Raw genomic sequence first — 21,845 nt, 5'->3', positions numbered from 1 at the left:
TAACTCACTATGTTCATCATCTCGCAATATAGGTTAAGTCAGGTCTTTATGCCATACCCCTTAAACTCACACTGTGCTGTATGACAATTATATCTCAATAAAATTCAAAAAAAAAAACCAAAACAGAAAAGTGTACGAATGGATTCTAATGGAACATGCTCTTCAGTGTGCCACAAGCCCCATCACTTCCTGTGGCTTCAACCCCACCTGCTTCACACTGAGTTACCTGGCTGTCCTCTGAGAGCATGGTGTGAATTAAATAAAAGTAGAGCTACTCTAGCTAAAGTGAGTGTGCGTGGGTGTGGCAGCCGGGAGCATAGCCCACTGCTTTTCTCCTCATCATAGGCTAGAGGGTCACGTCGAGCAGTGCTTGATAACACCTGGGTTAGGTGGCCACTAAGGACCCTCCAGTCATGACCTGTATCCTTCTCTGGCTCAGTCTCTAGCAGATCATCCAGGAGATAAAGAGGGAAGTGCTGGCTCAGGCCTCAGGCTTGGGTCTGTGTTGAACCATCCCTATGTCCCTGCTCCTGTCTGGGATCATAATTTTGTGATTGTTCAGCATTTCAGACCCCCACTGGCATGCCGTATGGAACGGTGAACCTGCTTCATGGCGTGAACCCGGGAGAAACCCCTGTCACCTGTACAGCAGGGATCGGGACCTTCATTGTAGAATTTGCCACCCTGAGCAGCCTCACTGGTGACCCCGTGTTCGAAGATGTGGCCAGAGTGGCCCTCATGCGCCTCTGGGAGAGCCGGTCAGATATTGGGCTGGTAGGTCGGCTGCCACCCTTTCCATCTGAGTCAAGTCGGCCACCTTAGCCCCTGCTTGTAAGATTTGGGGCCCTGAGCAACAAGTTGCAGCCTAGCCAAGAGACACTTAGGGTGACCTCAGCAGTGGTCTAGGACTTAGCATCAGGACACTGAAAGTTAACCAAACCTCTAATTCAAGTTTCGGACAGGGGAAGAGAGCATGAGACAAAGCACATCCTCTGGCAGGGAAAGGGAGCTGTGTTGTAGAGGTTAGGTTCCATGAACTTCTCTGACTTCTAGGAAGCAGGTTGTAGGCTTCATGCCCCTGACTCACATGGCAACCTTAGATTGCCAGCCCATCTGACCCTCATTTTCATGGTCTATTTGTGTTTGTTAAACTGTGTTTCTTAGAACACCAGTGCTGAGACATGTTGAATGGTGGGCCATTGTATGAAAAGGTAATTCCTGGTCAATTAAGTCTGAGGAAATCTAAATATACAGTTGACACTTGAGAAACACGTTTGTGAACTGCATGGGCCCACTCACACACAGATTTTTTACAGTACAATTCTATAAACATATTCTCTCTTCTATATGATTTTTTTCAAAACATTTTCTTTTTTCTAGCTTTATTGTAAGAATACGGTATGTAATATATATAACATACAAAACGTGTTAGTTGACATTTATATTATCAGTAAAGTTTCCACTCGAGCAGGCTATTAGTAGTTAAATTTTTAGACTGTCAGAAGTTATACGCAGATTTTCAACTGTGGGGTTCAGCACTCCTGACACTTGCATTGTTAAAGGGTCAACTGTTGCATCCTTTTTTTGGAGAATCATAGCGAACACAAACAGGTGAAAGGTTATTGTGAAATCCTACAGTAAGTAAAATCTATTTAACTTTGCTTAACTCAACGTTTTCTAAGCTTATTTGAACCCAGAGCTTCCCTTTCTTCTCCAATACCTATTAACCCATGGAAATTGAACATGCTTTGGGCCAGATGATCTCTAAAGTTGGTTTCAGCTCTTAAATCAGATAATCCAGTGAAACTAACAGTAATGGAGCCAAAGCTGTCCAGGAAATAGCACTAGATTTAGTCAGAATTGGTTTTGACCCCAGGCCTTGCTACATCGAAACTATGTGACCCTGGACAAGTCACTCAACCTCTCTGATCGTCAGTTTATTTTAGCAGTAATGTTGATGTATTAATACTTCCTCCGGTGAGTCATTATGACTTGCAAAGACTGAGTTGTCTGAAAGTATTCAGGTAGAGACACGGTTTGTGCAAGTCCGGTTCTAAGCTTGAAAGTGAAACTTATATGGGGAATTCTTGAAAATCCCTTAAGAAGATGCCACTCTGGAGACCTACGGTAACACCCTTAGTAAGTCCAACACAAGCAGGTTTTTCTTCAGCACTGGAACCATAGTGGACCCCATATCCTCTCACCCCCTACCATTTCTCTGTGCACACTAGCCTGTCTTCTGACAGTGTCTCTTTCCCTGTGGGCCTTCTCTGGCCTGGAGCCTGCTCTGCATGCCTTTAGCTGGAAGTTCCAGGATGTAATGCTACCTGGAGCAGTTCTCAATCAGTGACTGATACTGATAAGAGTTTGTGGTCTTCCAACCCCACACCCCAATAGCCTGCATGTCTCCCGAGAGCACTGGGGTGCCTGCCTTGCATCTGACTGGCCAGTCAGGGGTATGGGGAGATCCTTGTTTGGTCTTGAGCCCTCTTTTGGGACTAAGTTTCTTTCTCTCTCTTTCTCTCTCTCTCTCTCTCTCTCTCTCTCTCTCTCTCTCTCTCTCTTTCTCTCTCTCAGGTTGGCAACCATATTGATGTGCTCACTGGAAAGTGGGTGGCCCAGGACTCGGGCATTGGGGCTGGCGTGGATTCCTACTTTGAGTACCTGGTGAAAGGAGCCATCCTACTTCAGGATAAGAAGCTCATGGCCATGTTCCTAGGTAAAAAGGGCGGGGTAAGGAGGCCTGTGCCATGATTTTTCCCATTGTCATGTGTATAAACTTTCAGTTGCTCCCAAGTGCCTACAGAACCAGTTCTGAGTATATGAGTCTGTGTTCAGAGCCACCATGGACTTCTTTTTTTTTTTTTTAATTTTTTTTTTTAACGTTTATTCATTTTTTGAGAGACAGAGACAGAGCGTGAGGTGGGGAGGGGTGGAGAGAGAGGGAGACACAGAATCCGAAGCAGGCTCCAGGCTCCAAACCAACAGCACAGAACCCGACGCGGGGCTTGAACCCACAAACTGTGAGATCATGACCTGAGCCGAAGTCGGATGCTTAACCGACTGAGCCACTCGGGCGCCCCTACCACCATGGACTTGTACTGCCTACTTGAGGCCCACTATACCTCTTCAGGCCTTCCTGCAAGAGCCAAGTGAACTATGCTGCATTCTCCATGTGTGACCCTGGATTTCTTATTTCCAGGCCATTGCACATGTGTTTCCTTTGTCAAGAATACCTTTTTCCTGTCTTGATGTGTCCAAATGTTATTCACCCTTCAAGGCCCAGCTGAAATGTCACCTTGCCCACAAAGTAGCTTGATCCTCCTTCAGAATTTAGGGCCTTCAGCACCTTTTGCGCAGTCAGCTGTCATCCACAGTTACAGCTCTTCCTACCGAGCACAGTGTCTATGCCTTATTCATCTTTCTGCTTCCCACAGTGCTTTGGACGAGGTAGGTAGTTGATTCATGCCCGTCAAATAAAAGCATTTTACCCTCTAGGCCCTTGGACACTAATAATAATGATATTGAGGAATTGTTGGGCACCTACCTAATAATAATTATTACAGCAACCACTCATTTATTCAGCAGATATTTATTGAATACCATTATGTGAAGTGCTGTGCCAAGCACCAAACATGGACTATTTAATTTAATTCTTACAACACTATTTGAGATTGTCTCATTTATTTGCATGTGTATTTGGTACTTTGTTAAGATAATAACTTATTGTGCATATTTATTATGCAGTATCCTAGTGCTGGGGATTCTACAATAAACAAAACGAAGTCCTGGCCTTCATGGATTTACATTCTAAGGGAAGGTAAAAGTTCAAGTTCCCACTAGAATGTAAATGCCCTGAGGGCTGGATTTTGTCTTGTTTGCCACCCGTAGGTGCCTGTACCTAGTAGATGTGCAGTGAGTATTGTTGAGTGAATGGGATTGAGCAATCCTGTGAGGTGTGTATCATTACTCTCCCCACCTTAGAGAAAATGAGACTGAGACGTTAGAAGGAAAACTTTGCCCAAGGTCACAGCTAGCAAGTGGTAAAGCTGGAGCTGGAATTTGAGTCTGGACGTTTGGCTCCAGAACCCATGCTCCTTCCTCTGTGCCTTCTTGCATCCTAGGGTGCTTTGAAGCTACACCAAAATATGGTCTTTCAAAAAGTGTAAGGCCGTGCTTCTGTTGTCAAGACCTGCCTTTCATCTCCCTCCTCACCGACGTGTCTTCTTGCATCTCCTTTGCAGAATACAACAAAGCCATTCGGAATTACACCCGCTTTGATGACTGGTACCTGTGGGTGCAGATGTACAAGGGGACTGTGTCCATGCCGGTCTTCCAGTCCCTAGAGGCCTACTGGCCTGGTCTTCAGGTAGGAATGATCAGAGAGGTGGCCATTTTTCTCTGGAACTGGCAAAGCAAGCTCATTCTGAGGTATAAGTCAAATAAGGTACTTCAGTTGCTGGAGTATTTGTTTTCTAAGGGTGGGGTGGAGAGACAAAAGAGACTTAGAGTGAATGAGACAAACTTCAGATTCTGCCAAGCTGAATTTTCCAAGGGGAGTGTTAAGGTATTGGGTACTGAGCTTCCAATTTGCTGTGAAATGTTATACTACTTAAAGTGGAGAGTGTCTTTCCAGGCTGTGTGGTAATAGCCATTGGCAACAACTGTTTCTCCACTGGACATTTCTGTCACATCTCCTCATTCTTGACAGCAGGCCTGAGAAAGGGTGTGAAAGCAGCTGGGGCTGCTGTGCGTGCCATCGTTATTGTTTTCCATTACATGATCTGATGGAGTTGCAGTGGGAAAGGTGGGTTCTTGGAGTCCATTTAACCAGCATAACATATGCATGTTTACATCCATCTTTTTTCTTTACGCAGATAGAAATATGCCATGTACCTTTTCACTGAATATGCCTTAGAGATCATTCCTTGTTGATACATCTAGATTACTTTTACTTTTTTAACAAATGCATATATTATATTAAATTGATACAATTCATTTAACTAGTGCAATTCATTTAACTAGTCCCCCATTATGCACTTTTAGCCAACCTTCTTATTTTACAGGTTTACTTTTATTTTTTTAATGTTTATTTTTACTTTTGAGAGAGAGAGAGAGAGAGAGAGAGAGAGAGAGAGAGAGAGAGAATGGGGTAGGGGCAGAGAGAGAGAGGGAGACACAGAATCTGAAGTAGGCTCCAGGCTCTGAGCTGATAGCGTAGAGCGGGATGCGGGCCTCGAACTCACAAACCGTGGGATCATGACCCGAGCCAAAGTTGGATGCTTAACCAACTGAGCCACCCAGGTGCCCCTAATCTTACGAGTTTGAATAGTCACATACCATTCCTTTTTCTCTTTGAACTCCTATTTTCATTCTTCTCCCACAACAGAATTTTATCCTAATTGTTACATTTTTATGCTGGATAAATTTTATTTATACCCTATTATATGTCTCTGTAATAAAATTTCTGTATACATAGAGATTTAAAAGACTTTTAAATTTCCTGTGTGACCATAGGCTCTGAGTATTATTAAATTTGTTTTCTTCTTGACTTAGTTATCATTAGTACATAAATGATTAAAGCCACATTAAGAGCTTACAGTTTTTGATAAATAATTATAAAACATAAAGGCAATTTAATCAGAAATACATTTCTTAATGAGAGTTTGGGGCCTTTTTATTTTTTATTTTTATTATTATTATTATTATTTTTAATTTTTTTAACGTTTATTTATTTTTGAGACAGAGAGAGACAGAGCATGAACGGGGGAGGGTCAGAGAGAGAGGGAGACACAGAATCTGAAACAGGCTCCAGGCTCTGAGCTGTCAGCACAGAGCCCGACGCGGGGCTTGAACTCACGGACCACGAGATCATGACCTGAGCCGAAGTCGGACGCTCAACCGACTGAGCCACCCAGGCGCCCCTTATTTTTATTATTTAAAAAATTTTTATTTTAGAAAGAGAGTATGAGTGGGAGAGAGGAGAAGAGTCTGAGAGAGAGAGAGAGAGAGAGAGAGAGAGAGAAAATCTTAAGCAGGCTTCATGCTCAGCGTGGAGCCCAACATGGGGCTCTATCCCTTGACCCTGGGATGATGACCTGAGTCAGTCACCCAACTGACTGAGCCACCCAGGCGCCCCATGGGGGCTTTTTTATTTTAAGTAGTTTGTGTATTTGTGTGTGAATAATACATATTGCTGAAGTGGGACATGGTTGTGTATCAAAAGTTTCATTCATTCCTATTTTCATTTTTGTAGATGTAAGTGCTGAGGAGCTTATACACATAAATAATTAGATGGAAATGGAAGGAGTTTGATTACTGCATTATCATTCAGTTCTTTGTAGTCATTGAGTAAATAGATTGAACCATACAAAACTACCAGTATCCAACCATTCAAAACTGGCAATATTATATGGTTCTTTCTTTATATGATAAAAATAATCATTTAATCTGTCATCAAAAATCATTTTTAATGATCTCTCTGCTGACAATTTGACCAGTTCCTCTTTCAGTTTTTTGCAGGCAGAGAATTGGAAACCCTCTGATATGCAAAAGACTTGTTACACAGTGTTCAGAGGCCTTCCTTTTTTTCAACACCTACACTGATCTTTTATTTTATTTATTTTTTAATATAATTTATTGTCAAATTGGCTTACATACAACACCCAGTGCTCATCCCAACAAGTGCCCTCCTCAGTGCCCATCACCCATTTTCCCCTCTCCCCCAGACCCCCACCCACCCTCAGTTTGTTCTCTGTATTTAAAGAGTCTCTTGTGGTTTGCCTCCCTCCCTCTCTGTAACTATTTTTTTCTCCTTCCCCTCCCCCATGGTCTTCTGTTAAGTTTCCCAAGATCCACATATGAGTGAAAACATGATATCTGTCCTTCTCTGACTGACTTATTTCATTCAGCATACCTTCCAGCTCCATCCACATTGCTGCAAATGGCATGATTTCATTCTTTCTCATTGCCAAGTAGTATTCCATTGTATATGTAAACCATATCTTCTTTGTCCATTCATCAGTTGATGGACATTTAGACTCTTTCCGTAATTTGGCTATGGTTGAAAGCGCTGCTATAAACATTGGGACGCATGTGCCCCTATTCATTAGCACTCCCGTATCCCTTGGGTAAATTCCTCGCAGTGCTATTGCTGGGTCATAGGGTAGGTCTATTTTTAATTTTTTGAGGAACCTCCACACTGTTTTCCAGAGCGGCTGTACCAGTTTGCATTCCCACCAACAGTGCAAGAGGGTTCCTGTTTCTCCACATCCTTTCCAGCATCTGTTGTTTCCTGAGTTGTTAATTTTAGCCCCACTGATTGGTGTGAGGTGGTATCTCAGTGTGGCTTTGATTTGTATTTCCCTGATGAGGAGTGACGTTGAGCATTGTTTCATGTGTCTGTTGGCCATCTGGATGTCTTCTTTGGAAAAGTGTCTATTCATGTCTTCTGCCCATTTCTTCACTGGATTATTTGGTTTTTTTGGGTGTGGAGTTTGGTGAATTCTTTATAGATTTTGGATACTAGCCCTTTATCCGATATGTCGTGTGCAAATATCTTTTCCCATTCCGTCGGTTGCCTTTTAGTATTGTTGGTTTTTTGCTTTGCAGTGCAGAAGCTTTTTATCTTGATGAGGTCCCAATAGTTCATCTTTGCTTTTAATTCCCTTGCCTTTGGAGATATGTTGAGTAAGAAATTGCTACGGCTAAGGTAAAGAGGTTGTTGCCTGCTTTCTCCTCTAGGGTTTTGATGGTTTCCTGTCTCACATTTAGGTCTTTCATCCATTTTGAGTTTACTTCTGTGTATGGTGTGAGAAAGTGGCCTAGTTTTATTCTGCTGCATGTTGCTGTCCACTTCTCCCAACACCATTTGCTAAAGAGACTGTCTTTTTTCCATTGGATACTCTTTTCTGCTTTGTCAAAGATTAGTTGGCCATACATTTGTGGGTCCAGTTCTGGGGTCTCTATTCGATTCCATTCGTCTGTGTCTGTTTTTGTGCCAGTACCATACTATCTTGATGATTACAGCTTTGTAGTAGAGGCTAAAGTCTGGGATTGTGATGCCTCCCACTTTGGTTTTCTTCTTCAATATTACTTTGGCTATTCGGGGTCTTTTGTGGTTCCATACACATTTTAGGATTGTTTATGCTAGCTTTGAGAAGAATGCCATACACCGATATTTTAAATTTAACCTAGTTTGGTGCTCAGGAAATCTTTATTCCCCAGGACAGTGTGCAACAGAAAGGTTAGACGTTGCTGGTAGGTCCATCTTTCTTTTGTCAAATGGCAGAAGGATAACTGCAAAGGAAACAGTGATAATAGATAGCCTGCCTTTGTGTTACAAGTATCTTTTCAGGCAGATGCATTTTAGGAAAGCAGAGGATCTGGAAATCTATTGCCTTAAAACTATTTGTGACTACATTCCTCTTGGGAATCCTTCTTATGCAACCCAGGCATATCACAGATCACACCCTTTGACTTCCATTTCTGTGGATGTTCCCCAAGAAAATAATTCAAAAGGGAAAAGATGCATACAGATATTCCTAACAGCAAAGTTCATGACAAAGAAAACTTAGAAATGATCCAGTACCCTATAATGGAGGAACAAATAAATGATTGTATCTTAATGAAATGGGTCATTATACAACTTTAATTTAAAAATGTATATATAAATTCCTATGTTACGTGAAGAGGTAGTGAACAAGAATTAAGAAAACATGAAGGAATGAAATGTACTGTTAGGCTATAGTGAGAAATTAGGAGTGATAATTAAATTTTTAAAAAATTTGATTCTTTAGATTTAACAATAACAAAAAAAAATACACATGAAGGCATTATATTAAGTATACTCTGATTACAACTCTATAGAATTCTGTTTTTGTGTGTTAAGAAATAGAAGACAAAGATGCAAACAGCAGGTACTGTAAGATTAAGAGGATAATTATCTTTTTATTCCTCTCTGTTGTTTTTTTTTTTTTAATATTTATATAACTCTGAATAGAATACATATTGCGGGGGGGCACCTGGGTGGCTCAGTCAGTTAAGTGTCCAACTCTTGATTTCTGCTCAGGTCATGATCTCACATGATCGAGACCCGTGTCATCTGTGCTATCAGCACAGAGCCTACTTGGGATTCTCTCTCCCCTTCTCTCTGTGCCTTTCCCCTGCTCACACATGCTCTGTCTCTCAAATAAACTTTAAAAAAATGAATACAAAGTGGAAAGGTAGATATCAAAACTATTCTATCTGTGTGGTGAGGTTAAAGGTGGTCTCTTTATACCTTTCTTTTTCTTTTATTTTTAGAGAGAGGGGGAAAGTGAGTAAGGGACAGAGAGAGGGAGGGAGAGAGAGAGAGAATCCCATGAGGGGCAGGGAGGGCGAGAGAGAAGTGGGGCTCATCCGAAGTGGGGCTCGTGCTCACCCGATGTGGGGCTTGAGCTTACCCAATGCGGGACTCGGACTCATGAACCACGAGATCATGACCTGAACCAAAGTCTGATGCTTAACTGACTGAGCCACCCAGACACCCCAATATACCTTTATTTTTCAAATTTCCTAAAATAAAAATTAATAAAAGAGAGGGTTTGATAAGGAAAGAGTTTCATGTCTGTTTGTATGGTGGTTTTCCTGGCCTGAGCAGGGATCATGGGTTCTTTCTCTGTGAGATTATAATCACACTAATAACCAACATTTACTGAACATCTAATCAGTGCCTGGTAATCTGTCTGACACATGAGGGTGATAAATTAAATATTTACGAGAGAACGATTTATGTGCCAGGCATTTTACCAGAATTATAACATACTGAGGCAAATGTTTCTTTATAGATGAAGAAAGGAGGCTTAGATATGTTCAATTTGTTAATTCATTTATTCACCAGTATTTGAATGCTTGCTGTGTTCCAGGCCCTGTCCTCATGTAGTTTGTAGAGGGTAAGACACAACAGAAAAAAATAAAACAGACAAACGCATAAGTTACAATGAAGGAAACAGATGAGCGGCTGAGAGAGAATGTTGGATGGGGACCTCACTTGAGAGAAGAAGGCCTCTCAGAGGTGTGATACTAAAGCTGATACTTCAAGAATCAGATGTGGGTGACGATGTTCTAGAGAGAGGAAATATCATGTGTGAAGGTCCCAAGACAGGAAGGAGTTGGGTGTTTATCAGAAACAAAGAAAAGCGGTATGGCTACAGTCCAGGGGGGGTGGGGGGGCGGGGGGGAGGGCGGGGCAGAGATCAATCAATGGAGGTCAGCACTACCGAGATCACGCAAGGCTTTCAGAGCTACAAGGAGGTGTCTTGACTTTATGCCGAGCCCATGGGAAGCCCTGAGGTCTGGTATATGCAGTAAGGCAGTTACTTTGGCTGCATGGGGACAATGGCATGAGGGCAAGTGGTTGGAGCAGTGAGAAGACTGTGAAAGTCATCCCAGTATAAGATGCTGGTGACCAGACCAAGTGGTGTCACTAGAGATAAAGTGAATAAATCTTGATGTTTTGGAAAATGGAACTGACAGGAGTTGCTGACAGAATGGATGTGGGGGTAGGGGGGAGGGAAAGGGAGGAGTCAAGGATGACTGCCATTTGCTAAGTGCCATGCACTAAGAAGGGAGAGATGATGGTAGGGAGGCAACTTTGTGGAAAAGTGAGGGAACCAAGAATCCTGTTGGGGAAATGTTAAATTTGTTCCACCTGTGAGGCATCCTTAGGAAATGTCAAAAAGGCCAGCTGTTTCCCTGCAAGCTTGTGTTAATAGCTACTTCACAACAGCTAGTAAAATTACAAATGCATGTATTTTTGGAGCCAGCAATCCTAATTCTGGACATTTGTCTTACAGGTGACAGGTAAACTTTGCAGGTTTGAGGTGACATATGTACAATGCTATTTACTACACTATTACTTGTTACAGCAAATAACAAAACATTGGAACCAATCCAACCAGCAGTTAATAGGGAACTAGTTAACTTATGGTCCAAGCAGTGGAATACTATGCAACTATGTAATAGGAGGAAGGAGCTTTTTATGTGCTTACATGGAAAAATCAAGATCTATTGTTAAATGAATGAAAGAAAGTGCAGAACAGTATATTTAATAAGCTATTTTTTACGTGGGAAAAATAATATATACTCACACATATTTATGTTTATAAACTAATACAAATTGATTTGGGGTATAGGGTAAGAGTGAGACTTAGTAAAATCAATTTCCTATTCTTAAAATTCTGAACCAGATGGCTGTTTAAAAACCATAGTGGCCAGCATTGACTGAGCAGGGACTTGGAATACAACCTCTCTCCCTCACAATAATTTAACAAGAAAGACACTTTGTATTTTGCATCAGATGGATGCGGCTCAGAGAAGGTAAGTGCCTGGCCCAAGGCCACACAATGAATAAATGGCCAACTCAGGTTTGATTGCAGGCTTTTTTGGCTCCAGAGCTTTTGCTCTCTCTTCCCTGAGGTTGTATGTGAGGTTTGGTACGGAGTTTCTTTTGTATGTGGGTTTTTATGCCTGGTGGCTGTCTGCCTGACAACTACTTGTCTCCTGTAGAGCCTCATTGGGGACATTGACAATGCCATGAGGACCTTCCTCAACTATTACACTGTATGGAAGCAGTTTGGGGGGCTCCCGGAATTCTACAACATTCCTCAGGGATACACAGTGGAGAAGCGAGAGGGCTACCCTCTTCGGCCAGGTAAGCAGTATCTCTGACCTATCACGACCTGCAGGCTCTTGTTCTCTGAACCACAAACCCTCATTTGTATGAGCCTCCATGCCTCACAAGAGCTCACAAGTTCATTTTTCCTCTTATGCTTCCAGTGGCTCTCGGTGGTTTTCCTGGTAGGAATTATTTATCCACATATTTATCCCCAGATAAGGAACTGAAACCTAGTGGACTGAACTGACTTGCCCAGGGCTAAGCGTAGGAGATAGGACTGGAACCCAGGCCTCTTTACTAAATCTTAGGCTCCTTCAAACTTGGGCAAGTGAGTGCAAAAGGGAGAGCCAATTTGATTCCCTTTGAGTTCCTGCCATCAGGATTTCAGAAGTGTAGACAAACTTCTTAAGTCACTGGGTCAGGTGAATTGTGCTTTTATGGTATGGAGTATTAGAACTCTGGAATGGACCTTAGGAATGAATCATCTGATCTCGTCCACCACCTCATCTGCAGCTCAGAAATCAAGGCGCAGAGAAGGAAGGTATTACACACTAGATAACTGTCTTAAAGTTCCTTTCCAGCCCTGATCCTCTGATTCACTAGAGGAAAGTTAAACACTGTGAGGAGGAGAAGGGAAAGGGGGCCAGAGGAAGGAAGTTTAGTCAGCACACACAGTCATTCCCCACCCCAAAGTGGGTTACATTTCCATTGTTAGACTCTTCCCATCTTCCCACCTGAATGCCTTTGAGCTGTGGGAGGCCTTCTGGTGGCTACTGCCCATTCTGCCCACCCCCCCAACCCCATTTCCTTCCTTCTCTAGCTCAAGAGATTGTTGTGGGAGTTGAGGAAGGGGAACAGAAGAAGATGTAAAACAGCGACTGAAAAGAATAAATTAGTCACTTCGATTCCTAGAGGCTGCTGTTATTGGTATTTCTTATGTGTTTATTATCCTAGCTTTTTTGTTTTTGTTTTTTTAATTTTTTAATGTTTATTTTTGAGAGAGAGACAGAGACAGAGCATGGAGAGAACAAAGGAGGGGGGAGGAGCAGAGAGAGAGGGAGACACAGAATCCGAAAAAGGCTCCAGGCTCTGAACTGTCAGCACAGAGCCTGACCATAGGGCCCAAACTGAAGAACAGCGAGATCATGACCTGAGCTGAAATAGGCTGCCCAACCCACTGAGCCACCCAGGTGCCCCTGTTTTTGTTTTTGTTTTGTTCTCTTTTGTTTTGTTTTTAAGAGAACACTCTCAGAAGGTATTATACCCAGTGTTACCAACAGATAAAATGAAGACAGTTTGGGACTAAATGTAGGACGTAGGCTTGTGCATTGTCAGAGTTAGAGGGGAACTGAGAGGACTTCTAACTGGAATCGCCCTGTCATTGCCCTGGCAAGTGGTTTTCTAGTCTTTGTTGAGTTCGCACCATCACAGGGAGCTCACTACTTACAGAGGCACCCTGTTCCATTTGCAGGATAGGGTGGCAGGAAGGCATCAATGGAAAGTAAGGCACCACAGCCAGGAATCCAATAATGCCTTAGTCCAGTCACCCTTCCTACCCTAAAACAATAGCGAATGGGAGATAAGGTGCTTCTCTTTCATTAGATTGGCCAGTGTGTTACGCTCTGGTACATGTATCTGATCAGCAGTATTGAAGCACAGAACCTAGTCTAAAGGTCTCAGAGGGCTTTTACCTCCCCCTAAATCCAAATCTAAGCCTGAGTTGTCACCTTGTTCTAGAGAGTTGGCCAATATACAAGAAATTAAAGCAGTGATAGCATACATAGGCCTATGTGTGAGGAAGAGAAAACAAGATGGCTGGTTCTGGGTGCACTGAGCCAGCCAGCTGCGAGCAACAGAAGAGGCTTCTGGGAGCACTGTCTTTTCTTTCTTTGAATTTAATTTTTTTTTTAAGGTTTATTTCTTTTTGAGAGAGAGAGAGCGTGAGCAGGGGAGAGGCAAAGAGAGAGGGAGACACAGAATCTGAAGCAGGCTTCAGGTTCTGAGCTATCAGCACAGAGCCCGACACAGGGCTTGAACTCCCAGACCACGAGATCATGACCTGAGCCGAAGTCAGACGCTTAAACGACTGAGCCACCCAGGCACCCCTCTTTTCTTTCTTTGAACACACACAGTGTGTTCACTTAACAAGTAAATGTACCCCAATCTGTGTCTTAGAACATGAGCAGTTAGATCAGTAATTGTCTATAGACCTGTGGGGTAAAGGGAGGGAGAGGTGGGAGAGAACTGGGAGACAGGCAGAGATCTTTTTTCCTAAAGGAAGAAATAGAACTTGCAATAATAAATCAAAAGGGAGACAAGTGCTGGTTAAGGCCCAGGAGGAAACAGGGAAGGAGATTGGGAGGAGAGATTGGTCTAGGGAGGGGAGAGTTCTCTCCTCTCTGAGAAAAGACAGGTGAAAAAATAGAAATGTCTGTTGAGCTGTAGCTTCCACCCACTGGGACCACCCTAGAAGTCGAATCTTTTCCATACTAGCTCTTCAGATATTTGAAAGCAGTAAACATAGGTTCCTGGGTTTTCTTTTCTCCAGAATAAACTTTCTCTTCATGACAAACTCCTTTTGGCTAATATTCACCTGAAAATGGGGCCTATGCCTGTCAAATTCCAGTTGTGGTTATAGAATAGGGCAAGACTATTGCCTTGTTCTGGGCCCAGTGAACTGGTAGCTGTTCCTTTGTTAGATTGAAGATTGGTTCTTGAATATCTTAACCTTTATCTTTTTGTCCATCCCATCTCAGAAAGGGCCTCATAATGATAGGCTTATACTCTTAAACTTTAGGATTAAGTTAGGTTGTTAGTGACAGAAAATGAGTAGTGCTCAATTAAGATAGACATTTCGGAGTGCCTGGGTGGCTCAGTCCGTTAAGTGTCCGGCTTCCGCTCAGGTCATGATCTCGTGGTCCGTGGGTTTGAGCCCTGCGTCAGGCTCTGTGCTGACAGCTCAGAGCCTGGAGCCTGCTTCAGATTCTGTCTCCCTCTCTCTCTGACCCTCCCCTGTTCATGCTCTGTCTCTCTCTGTCTCAAAAATAAATAAACATTAAAAAAACATTTTTTTTTAATAAATAAATAAAATAAGATAGACATTTCTTTCTCACTTTTGGCCTCATATGGCTCTTTGTGTTGTCAGGGACCTTAATCCCACACCTGGCTGCTGGGAATAGTTGTCAGTCTAAGCAGTTGCGTGCTTGGCTATAGTTAAGGATTCTGTTACTAAGGAAGAAAGAAGGGACAAATATGGGGAGACATGGAGCAGCCTTTGCCACCGCTCCATCCCACAGCCTAGCTCGCTGTCTCTCCCTTGGGGTGGGAGTCCGTAGTCAGTTTTAATGCTGATCTCCACTAAGCTTCAGGCTTTGGATGTGTTGGCTCTGAAAACTCAGCATTGAGTTGTCCTGTGTTCTTCCTGGTTGGGGCCCTGTGGACAAGGTAGGGAGGGAAGGAGTCTCACCCCCTGAGGTGGGCCCCGAGCCTTCTCTGCTCAGCCCCTGGATGAGAAGGGTCTGCCTTGGACTTTACAGAACTCATTGAGAGCGCAATGTACCTCTACCGTGCCACGGGGGATCCCACCCTCTTAGAACTTGGAAGAGATGCCGTGGAATCCATCGAAAAAATCAGCAAGGTGGAGTGTGGATTTGCAACAGTAAGTGTTTCCATTGGCCCAAGAGTTGAGAAATGTCTCCCCCTGCTGATAAAGAGACTCTGGAATATTAACACTGAAGGTACCTTAGAAATGTACATATGCCTTTATTTTATAGATGGCATGACTGAAGAACAGAGAAGCCAAGAGTCTTGCTAAAGGTCACAAAGCTAGTAGAGGTAGAACTAAGGGTTCATTCTCAGGGATTTGACTCTATGCTCTTGTCATTGTCTCTGCATCAGGGGTCCTCAAACTGTCTCATAAGCTACTGTACAAGGGTGAATTTTGTGAGAAGTTTTGTGGAAAGTCTTGTTAGGTGGATTTTAGAAGGGAGATATAAAGTCCCATGGCCTTATATTCACACCACAGAGTCCTTAATGAAACTGTCCTAGTAGTTTCACAGATGTTTATTGAATGTCTTTTATGCACCAGGCACCATGCTAGGCTAATGGTTCTAGCAATGAACAAAGACCAAGCCCCTGAGCTGGCATTTTAGTAAGAAAAACAACGAATGTGTTTCTGGGAGACAGAAAGAAGACCAGTATGGCTGGAGTAACATGAACACAGAGGAAAGGGGAAGAGATAATGTCCCAGAAGGAGGCAGAGGTTATATCATGTAGAGCTTTGTATAAGCTGTGGGAAAGAATTTGCATTTTGTTCTACTTAGAACAAGAAGCCTTGGTAGGATTGACAGCAGAGCAGTGACCTGATCTGATTTGTATTTTAGAAAGATCAGTCTGGCTGCTCTGTGGAAAGGGGATTGAAAGGGTCAAGGGGAAGAGCCATGTCACATCCTTAGAGGACCCAAGCAGGCAAGATGTAAATAAATGATCATTACAGATATGTAAAAAACAGATGTGTAAGAAAATTTTCTGGAAGAAAATTCACCAAAAAGTCTACAGAGGAATTTTAGGGTACGGGATTAAAAACAGAAAAAAAAAAAAAAAATCCCTCTCTTTAAAAATTTTGTGTTGTGGTTATATTCTGTAAGGAGAATATATATACATCTATTTAAAGAAAAGACCTATATATGTAGAGGGAAAATAAAGCAGTGATCTGTTTTAGTTTCTAAATATGTTGTATTTTGTGAAAAGCCAAAGTGGTTAAGTCCATTGGGGCCTTCTTATGAACACTTGACTGATTTCCATGAAAATGAAAGCCTTCTGGAGGTCTTCCAAGGCAAATGATGGGAATAGGCGTCAGACTCCTTGGCCTTTGACAAAGAAGGCAAGAAAATAATAATTCTTGGCACATCAAGTCCATATTTTAGTCATTTTTTTGTGTGAATAATAGATGCCACTGAGAATTAGTTTTAAGAAAGTATATCTCAAATTCTGAGAGGATAAAATAAATGTAGGAAGTAAACTTACTCATCCATGACTGTAAACTTAGTATGAATTTTTCTTCATAAAGACTTCTAGTTAGTTATTATAGTAGCAAAAACTTGGATTAGCTAAGTAAATGATGCTACATTTTTACAATGTCATTAAAGGGGATGATTAGATGTGTATGTGTATGGTCACAATAAAGGCAGGTTAATGGAGATAGGAATTGTCTTGTCCCTAGGGAGGTTAGGGAAGACCCTGTGATCAGGCAGTATTTGAGCAGAGACCCGAAGGCTGTGAGGGAGCAAGCTGTAGGAAGGGGTGAGTGATCCAGGTAGAGGCAATGCAGAACCAGTGGAGTGCAATGCAGAAAGAACAAGCATTGCAGAGAACCAGTGGAGTGCACACATGTGCTCACAGAAGAGGAAGGCCATTCGCCGGACCCACAAGAACAGGGGAGAGCATGTAAGAGAGGTCAGGAAGAGAGCAGGGGCCAGGCTGTGAGGACCTGTTAAGCCATGATAAGGACTTTGGTTTTTAGTCTGCCATGAAGTGGGATGTCAACAGAGGGTTTTCAGTGGAGGAGTGACAGCTAAGACTTACCCTATAAATAAGCTTTAGGGTTAAGGATGGAAGCGGGAAGCCCTGTTGGAAGTTGTGCCAATCCGGGTGAGAGTCAGTGGTCCAGGCTTGGGAAAAGGTGAAGCTCTGAAACGTAAAGTGATTTTCCCAAAGGCCCTTAGCTGCTCAGTGGCAGGGCAGGAATTCCTAACGTGGTCCCCTGGCCCTCTCTACTGCCCTGTGATACCACTTCTGACTTGCTGCCTTCTTCCTCGTGGCAGATCAAAGATCTGCGAGACCACAAGCTTGACAACCGTATGGAGTCTTTCTTTCTGGCCGAGACTGTGAAATACCTCTACCTTCTGTTTGACCCAACCAACTTCATTCACAACAATGGCTCCACCTTTGACGCGGTGATAACCCCTTATGGGGAGTGCATCCTGGGGGCTGGGGGTTACATCTTCAACACAGAAGCGCACCCCATCGACCCCGCTGCCCTGCACTGTTGCCAGAGGCTGAAGGAAGAGCAGTGGGAAGTGGAAGACTTGATGAGGGAATTCTACTCTCTCAAACGGAACAGGTCGAGATTTCAGAAAAAAACGATGAGTTCGGGGCCATGGCAACCTCCAGCAGGGCCGGGAACGTCCTCCTCTGAAAACCAAGACGAGGCAAGGGAAAAGAGGCCTACCAAGCAGAAAATCCCACTCCTCAGCTGCCCAAGTCAGCCCTTTACCTCCAAGCTGGCATTACTGGGACAGGTTTTCCTGGACTCCTCGTAACCACTGGATTACTTTTTTGTTTTGTGTTTGATATAAAATATGACAGTAACTCTGCTTTTGACTGTCATGGTTTTCTATTTTACATATTGGGTTGTCTCAGGAGATTTCATTCAAAGAAAGTATTCATGGCTTGAAAAAAAAAATGTGAGTCTAATTTATTTTTCTCATACGGTTGAAGGAACAGCTGAACCCGTAATCAGCCGGCTCCATAGACCCCAGGGGTTGATGGTTGAATCTTCCTTCCTTTGAAGGCTCCCTTCTTCCAGTATCTCCAGGGAGAGTGTTGTTAGGAATGTGTTCATCACGTCTTGCCCCTGCCTGTGCTTCTGCCCTTGAAGGTACCCACCTGTCTGTCCACGCAACACAGACTGATGAAGCACCTTTGTGTGCCAGCCTCAGCCTTAGTGTTCAGCGTGGACAAGGCAGTTTTTATTCTCGGGAAAACAAAATTCTAGCGGAGAGAAATAAACTACTAGATACATAAGATAGCATTGTGGGAAGTGCCATAAAGATAATGGGATGTATACTAGAAAATAAAGGGGACAAGAAATCTACCTTAGACAGGGTGGTCAGGAAAGGCCTATAAGGCCTATAAGGAAGTTTTTAAACATTTAATTATGGAAAATTGACAATAAACAGAAGTGAGGAGAACAGGATAATAATCCCCCTATGTGCTCATCACCCAACTCTAGCAAACCCAGCTTCAAAGATGGTCATCTCATAGTCCTCTTTATTTCATTTATATCCACACTAGATCATTTAGAATGAAATCCCAAATATCATTTCATAAGTATTTCAGAATATACCTCCAAACACACCTATGAAAATCAATAATTCTTCCTTGGAGATTATAATCTCCAAATCTTTAATTATGTTCAACATTTTTATTGCTTTATAAATATAGTTTGTTTGAATCAGGATCCAAACAGGGTACATGTGTTTGGCAATTAGTTGATCTGTCTCTGAAGTCTTCTAGTCTATAGATGTTCTCTATTTTTTTAATTTTCTAAAATTTATTTATTTTGAGAGACAGAGCACATGCTCGTGTGAGTGGGGGAGGGGCAGAGAGGGAGAGAGAGAGAGAGAGAGAGAGAGAGAGAGAGAGAGAGAGAGAGAGAGAGAGAGAGAGAGAGAGAGAGAGAATCCTGAGCAGATTCCAGACACTGTCAGCACCGAACCTGATGTGGGGCTCGAACCCACCACCAAACCATCAGATCGTGACCTGAGCCAAAACCAAGAGTTGGACATTTAACCAACTGACCCACCCAGGCTCTTTATTTTTTTTTTAATCAATTTTGTTGAGATATGATTTACATACAATAAACTGTACCCACTTCATACATTTTCATAAGTTTTGGCAAACTTAGTCACCTGTGTAACCACCACAATCAAGATACAGAACAGTGCTCTCCGATAGAACTTTCTGGGATGATGGAATGTTCTAATAGAACTATTTAAATGATTGCAGTGTCCCACTGAGTAGCAACTATATGTGGCTGCTGTTAACCCCCCGAAACGTGGCTCTGTGACTAAGGAACTGAATTTATTAATTTTTAGTAGACTTTATATTTTAGAAGAGATTTAGGTTCGCACCAGTCTTGAGCAGAATGTACAGAGATTTCCCATATACCCCCTGCTCCCACACCCCTATAGCCTTCCCCCATTAACAACACCCCCTACCAAAGTGGAACATTGTTACAATTGAGGTACTACATTGACACCTTGTTATCATCGAGTCCACAGTTTACACTGAGGTTCACTCTTGGTGGTGTACATTCTCTGGGTTTTGACAAATGTGTGATGACATGTATTAACCATTATAGTTTCATACAGAGTAGTTTCCCTGCCCTAAATTCCTTTGTGTTCTCCTGTTCATCCCTTTCTCCCCGCAACTCTGGCAACCAGAGATTTTTTTTACTGTTTACATAGTTTTGCCTTTTCCAGAATATCGTATCCAGATTAGCTTCTTTCACTTAGTAATATGCATTTAGGTTTCCTCCATGTCTTTTCATTGTTGACAGCTCTTTTCTTTTTAGTAGATTCTCTGGATGTACCAGTTTATTGAACCATTCACCTACTGAAGCATCTTGGTTATTTCTTTTTTTTTTTTTTTTTTTTTAATTTTTTAAAATCTTTATTTATTTGAGAGCGGGGGAGGGGGTGGAGAAAGAGAGGCAGAGTGCGAGCGCGGGAGGAACAGAGACAGAGGGAGACACAGAATCCAAAGCAGGCTCTGAGCTGTGAGCACAGAACCCGACACAGGACTCAAACTCACGAGCTGTGAGTTCATGGCCTGGGCCAAAGTTGGACGCTTAACCGACTGAGCCACCTTGGTGCCCCTTGGTTATTTCTAAGTTTTGGTGAATTATGAATAAACCTGCCATAAACATCTGTGTGTGAGTGTTTGTGTGGATATAAGTTCTCAACTCCTGTGGGTGATTATCAAGGAGCATAATTGCTGCATCATATGGTAAGAGTATGTTTAGTTTTTTTTTTTTTTATTAACTTGTTTTATTTTTTATATTTTTAAATTTATATCCAAATTAGTTAGCATATAGTGCAACAGTGATTTCAGGAGTAGATTCCTTAGTGCTCCTTACCCATTTAGCTCATCCCCCCTCCCACAATCCCTCACACAACCCTCAGTTTGTTCTCCATATTTATGAGTCTCTTCTGTTTTGTCCCCCTCCCTGTGTTTATATTATTTTTGTTTCCCTTCCCTTATGTTCATCTGTTTTGTCTCTTAAAGTCCTCATATGAGTGAAGTCACATGATTTTTGTCTTTCTCTGACTAATTTCACTTAGCATAATACCCTCCAGTTCCATCCACATAGTTGCAAATGGCAAGATTTCATTCTTTTTGATTGCTGAGTAATACTCCATTGTATAGATATACCACATCTTCTTTACATTCATCCATCGATGGACATTTGGGCTCTTTCCATACTTTGGCTATTGTTGATAGTGCTGCTATAAACATGGGGGTGCCTGTGTCCCTTTGAAACAGCACACTGTATCCCATGGATAAATGCCTAGGAGTGCAATTGCTGGGTCGTAAGGTAGTTCTATTTTTAGTTTTTTGAGGAACCTCCATACTGTTTTCCAGAGTGGCTTCACCAGCTTGCATTCCCAAGAGTATGTTTAGTTTTGTAAGAAACCCCCAGACTGTCTTCCAAAGGGGCTGTGCCATTTTTCATTCCCACTGATAATGTATGACAGCATTCCTGTTGCTCCATATTCTCACCAGCATTTGTTATTGTTAGTGTTTTAAATTTTGGCCATTCTGATAGGTATGTGGTGGTATTTCATTATTGTTTTAGTTTACATTTCCCTGATAACATATCATGTGGAGCATCTTTTGATATGCTTTTTGCCATCTGTGCATCTTCTTTGGTGAGGTGTCTGTTAAGGTCTTTGGCATTTTATAATCAAGTTTTGCTGTTGTTCAGCTTTATGTGTTCTTTATATATTCTGGATAAAAGTTCTTTATCATATATGTCTTGCAAATATTTTTTCCCAGTCTGTGGCTTGTCTTTTCATTCTCTTGAACTCTGTCTTACTTTCATTGAAATTTGTTTGTTGAAGAAACTGCATTGTTAGTCTTACAGAATTTCTGATATAATGAGTTTTGCTAATTTCACCCCTGTGGTATTATTTAATATATATCTGCTTTTTTTTTTTTTTTTTTGTAAATTGATACTAAGATTTAGAGGCTTCATCAGATTCAGATTTTTTAATTTTGTTTTTCTTTTCCAAGAATGGTTCATAAGTGGTGTTGTGTACTTCAGTCAGAAGACATGTATGTTTAGTTGTCTTTATAACAGCCACTAGTTTTTTGTTTTTGTTTTACTTTTTTTATTCAAGCATAA

At 42.2% G+C, this 21,845-nt stretch overlaps 1 protein-coding gene across 1 annotated transcript in view; it reads left to right on the top strand.

The window, feature by feature from the left end:
- Positions 1-18,030, top strand: part of EDEM2 (ER degradation enhancing alpha-mannosidase like protein 2) — a 31,277-nt gene extending 13,247 nt beyond the window's left edge. Inside the window, exons 6-11 of the mRNA XM_058685392.1 lie at positions 563-774; positions 2,578-2,719; positions 4,245-4,369; positions 11,548-11,692; positions 15,193-15,314; positions 17,479-18,030. Of these exons, the coding sequence (XP_058541375.1) occupies positions 563-774; positions 2,578-2,719; positions 4,245-4,369; positions 11,548-11,692; positions 15,193-15,314; positions 17,479-17,976 (1,244 nt within the window). The 3' untranslated portion in view covers positions 17,977-18,030. The remainder of the gene's footprint in view (positions 1-562; positions 775-2,577; positions 2,720-4,244; positions 4,370-11,547; positions 11,693-15,192; positions 15,315-17,478) is intronic.
- The last annotated feature ends 3,815 nt before the right edge of the window (positions 18,031-21,845 follow it).

Source organism: Neofelis nebulosa, chromosome 9, assembly GCF_028018385.1.
Source record: "Neofelis nebulosa isolate mNeoNeb1 chromosome 9, mNeoNeb1.pri, whole genome shotgun sequence".
Taxonomy (NCBI): Eukaryota; Metazoa; Chordata; class Mammalia; order Carnivora; family Felidae; genus Neofelis; species Neofelis nebulosa.
Note: the sequence above shows the minus strand (reverse complement) of the source record. Positions and strands in the feature narration are given on the sequence as shown.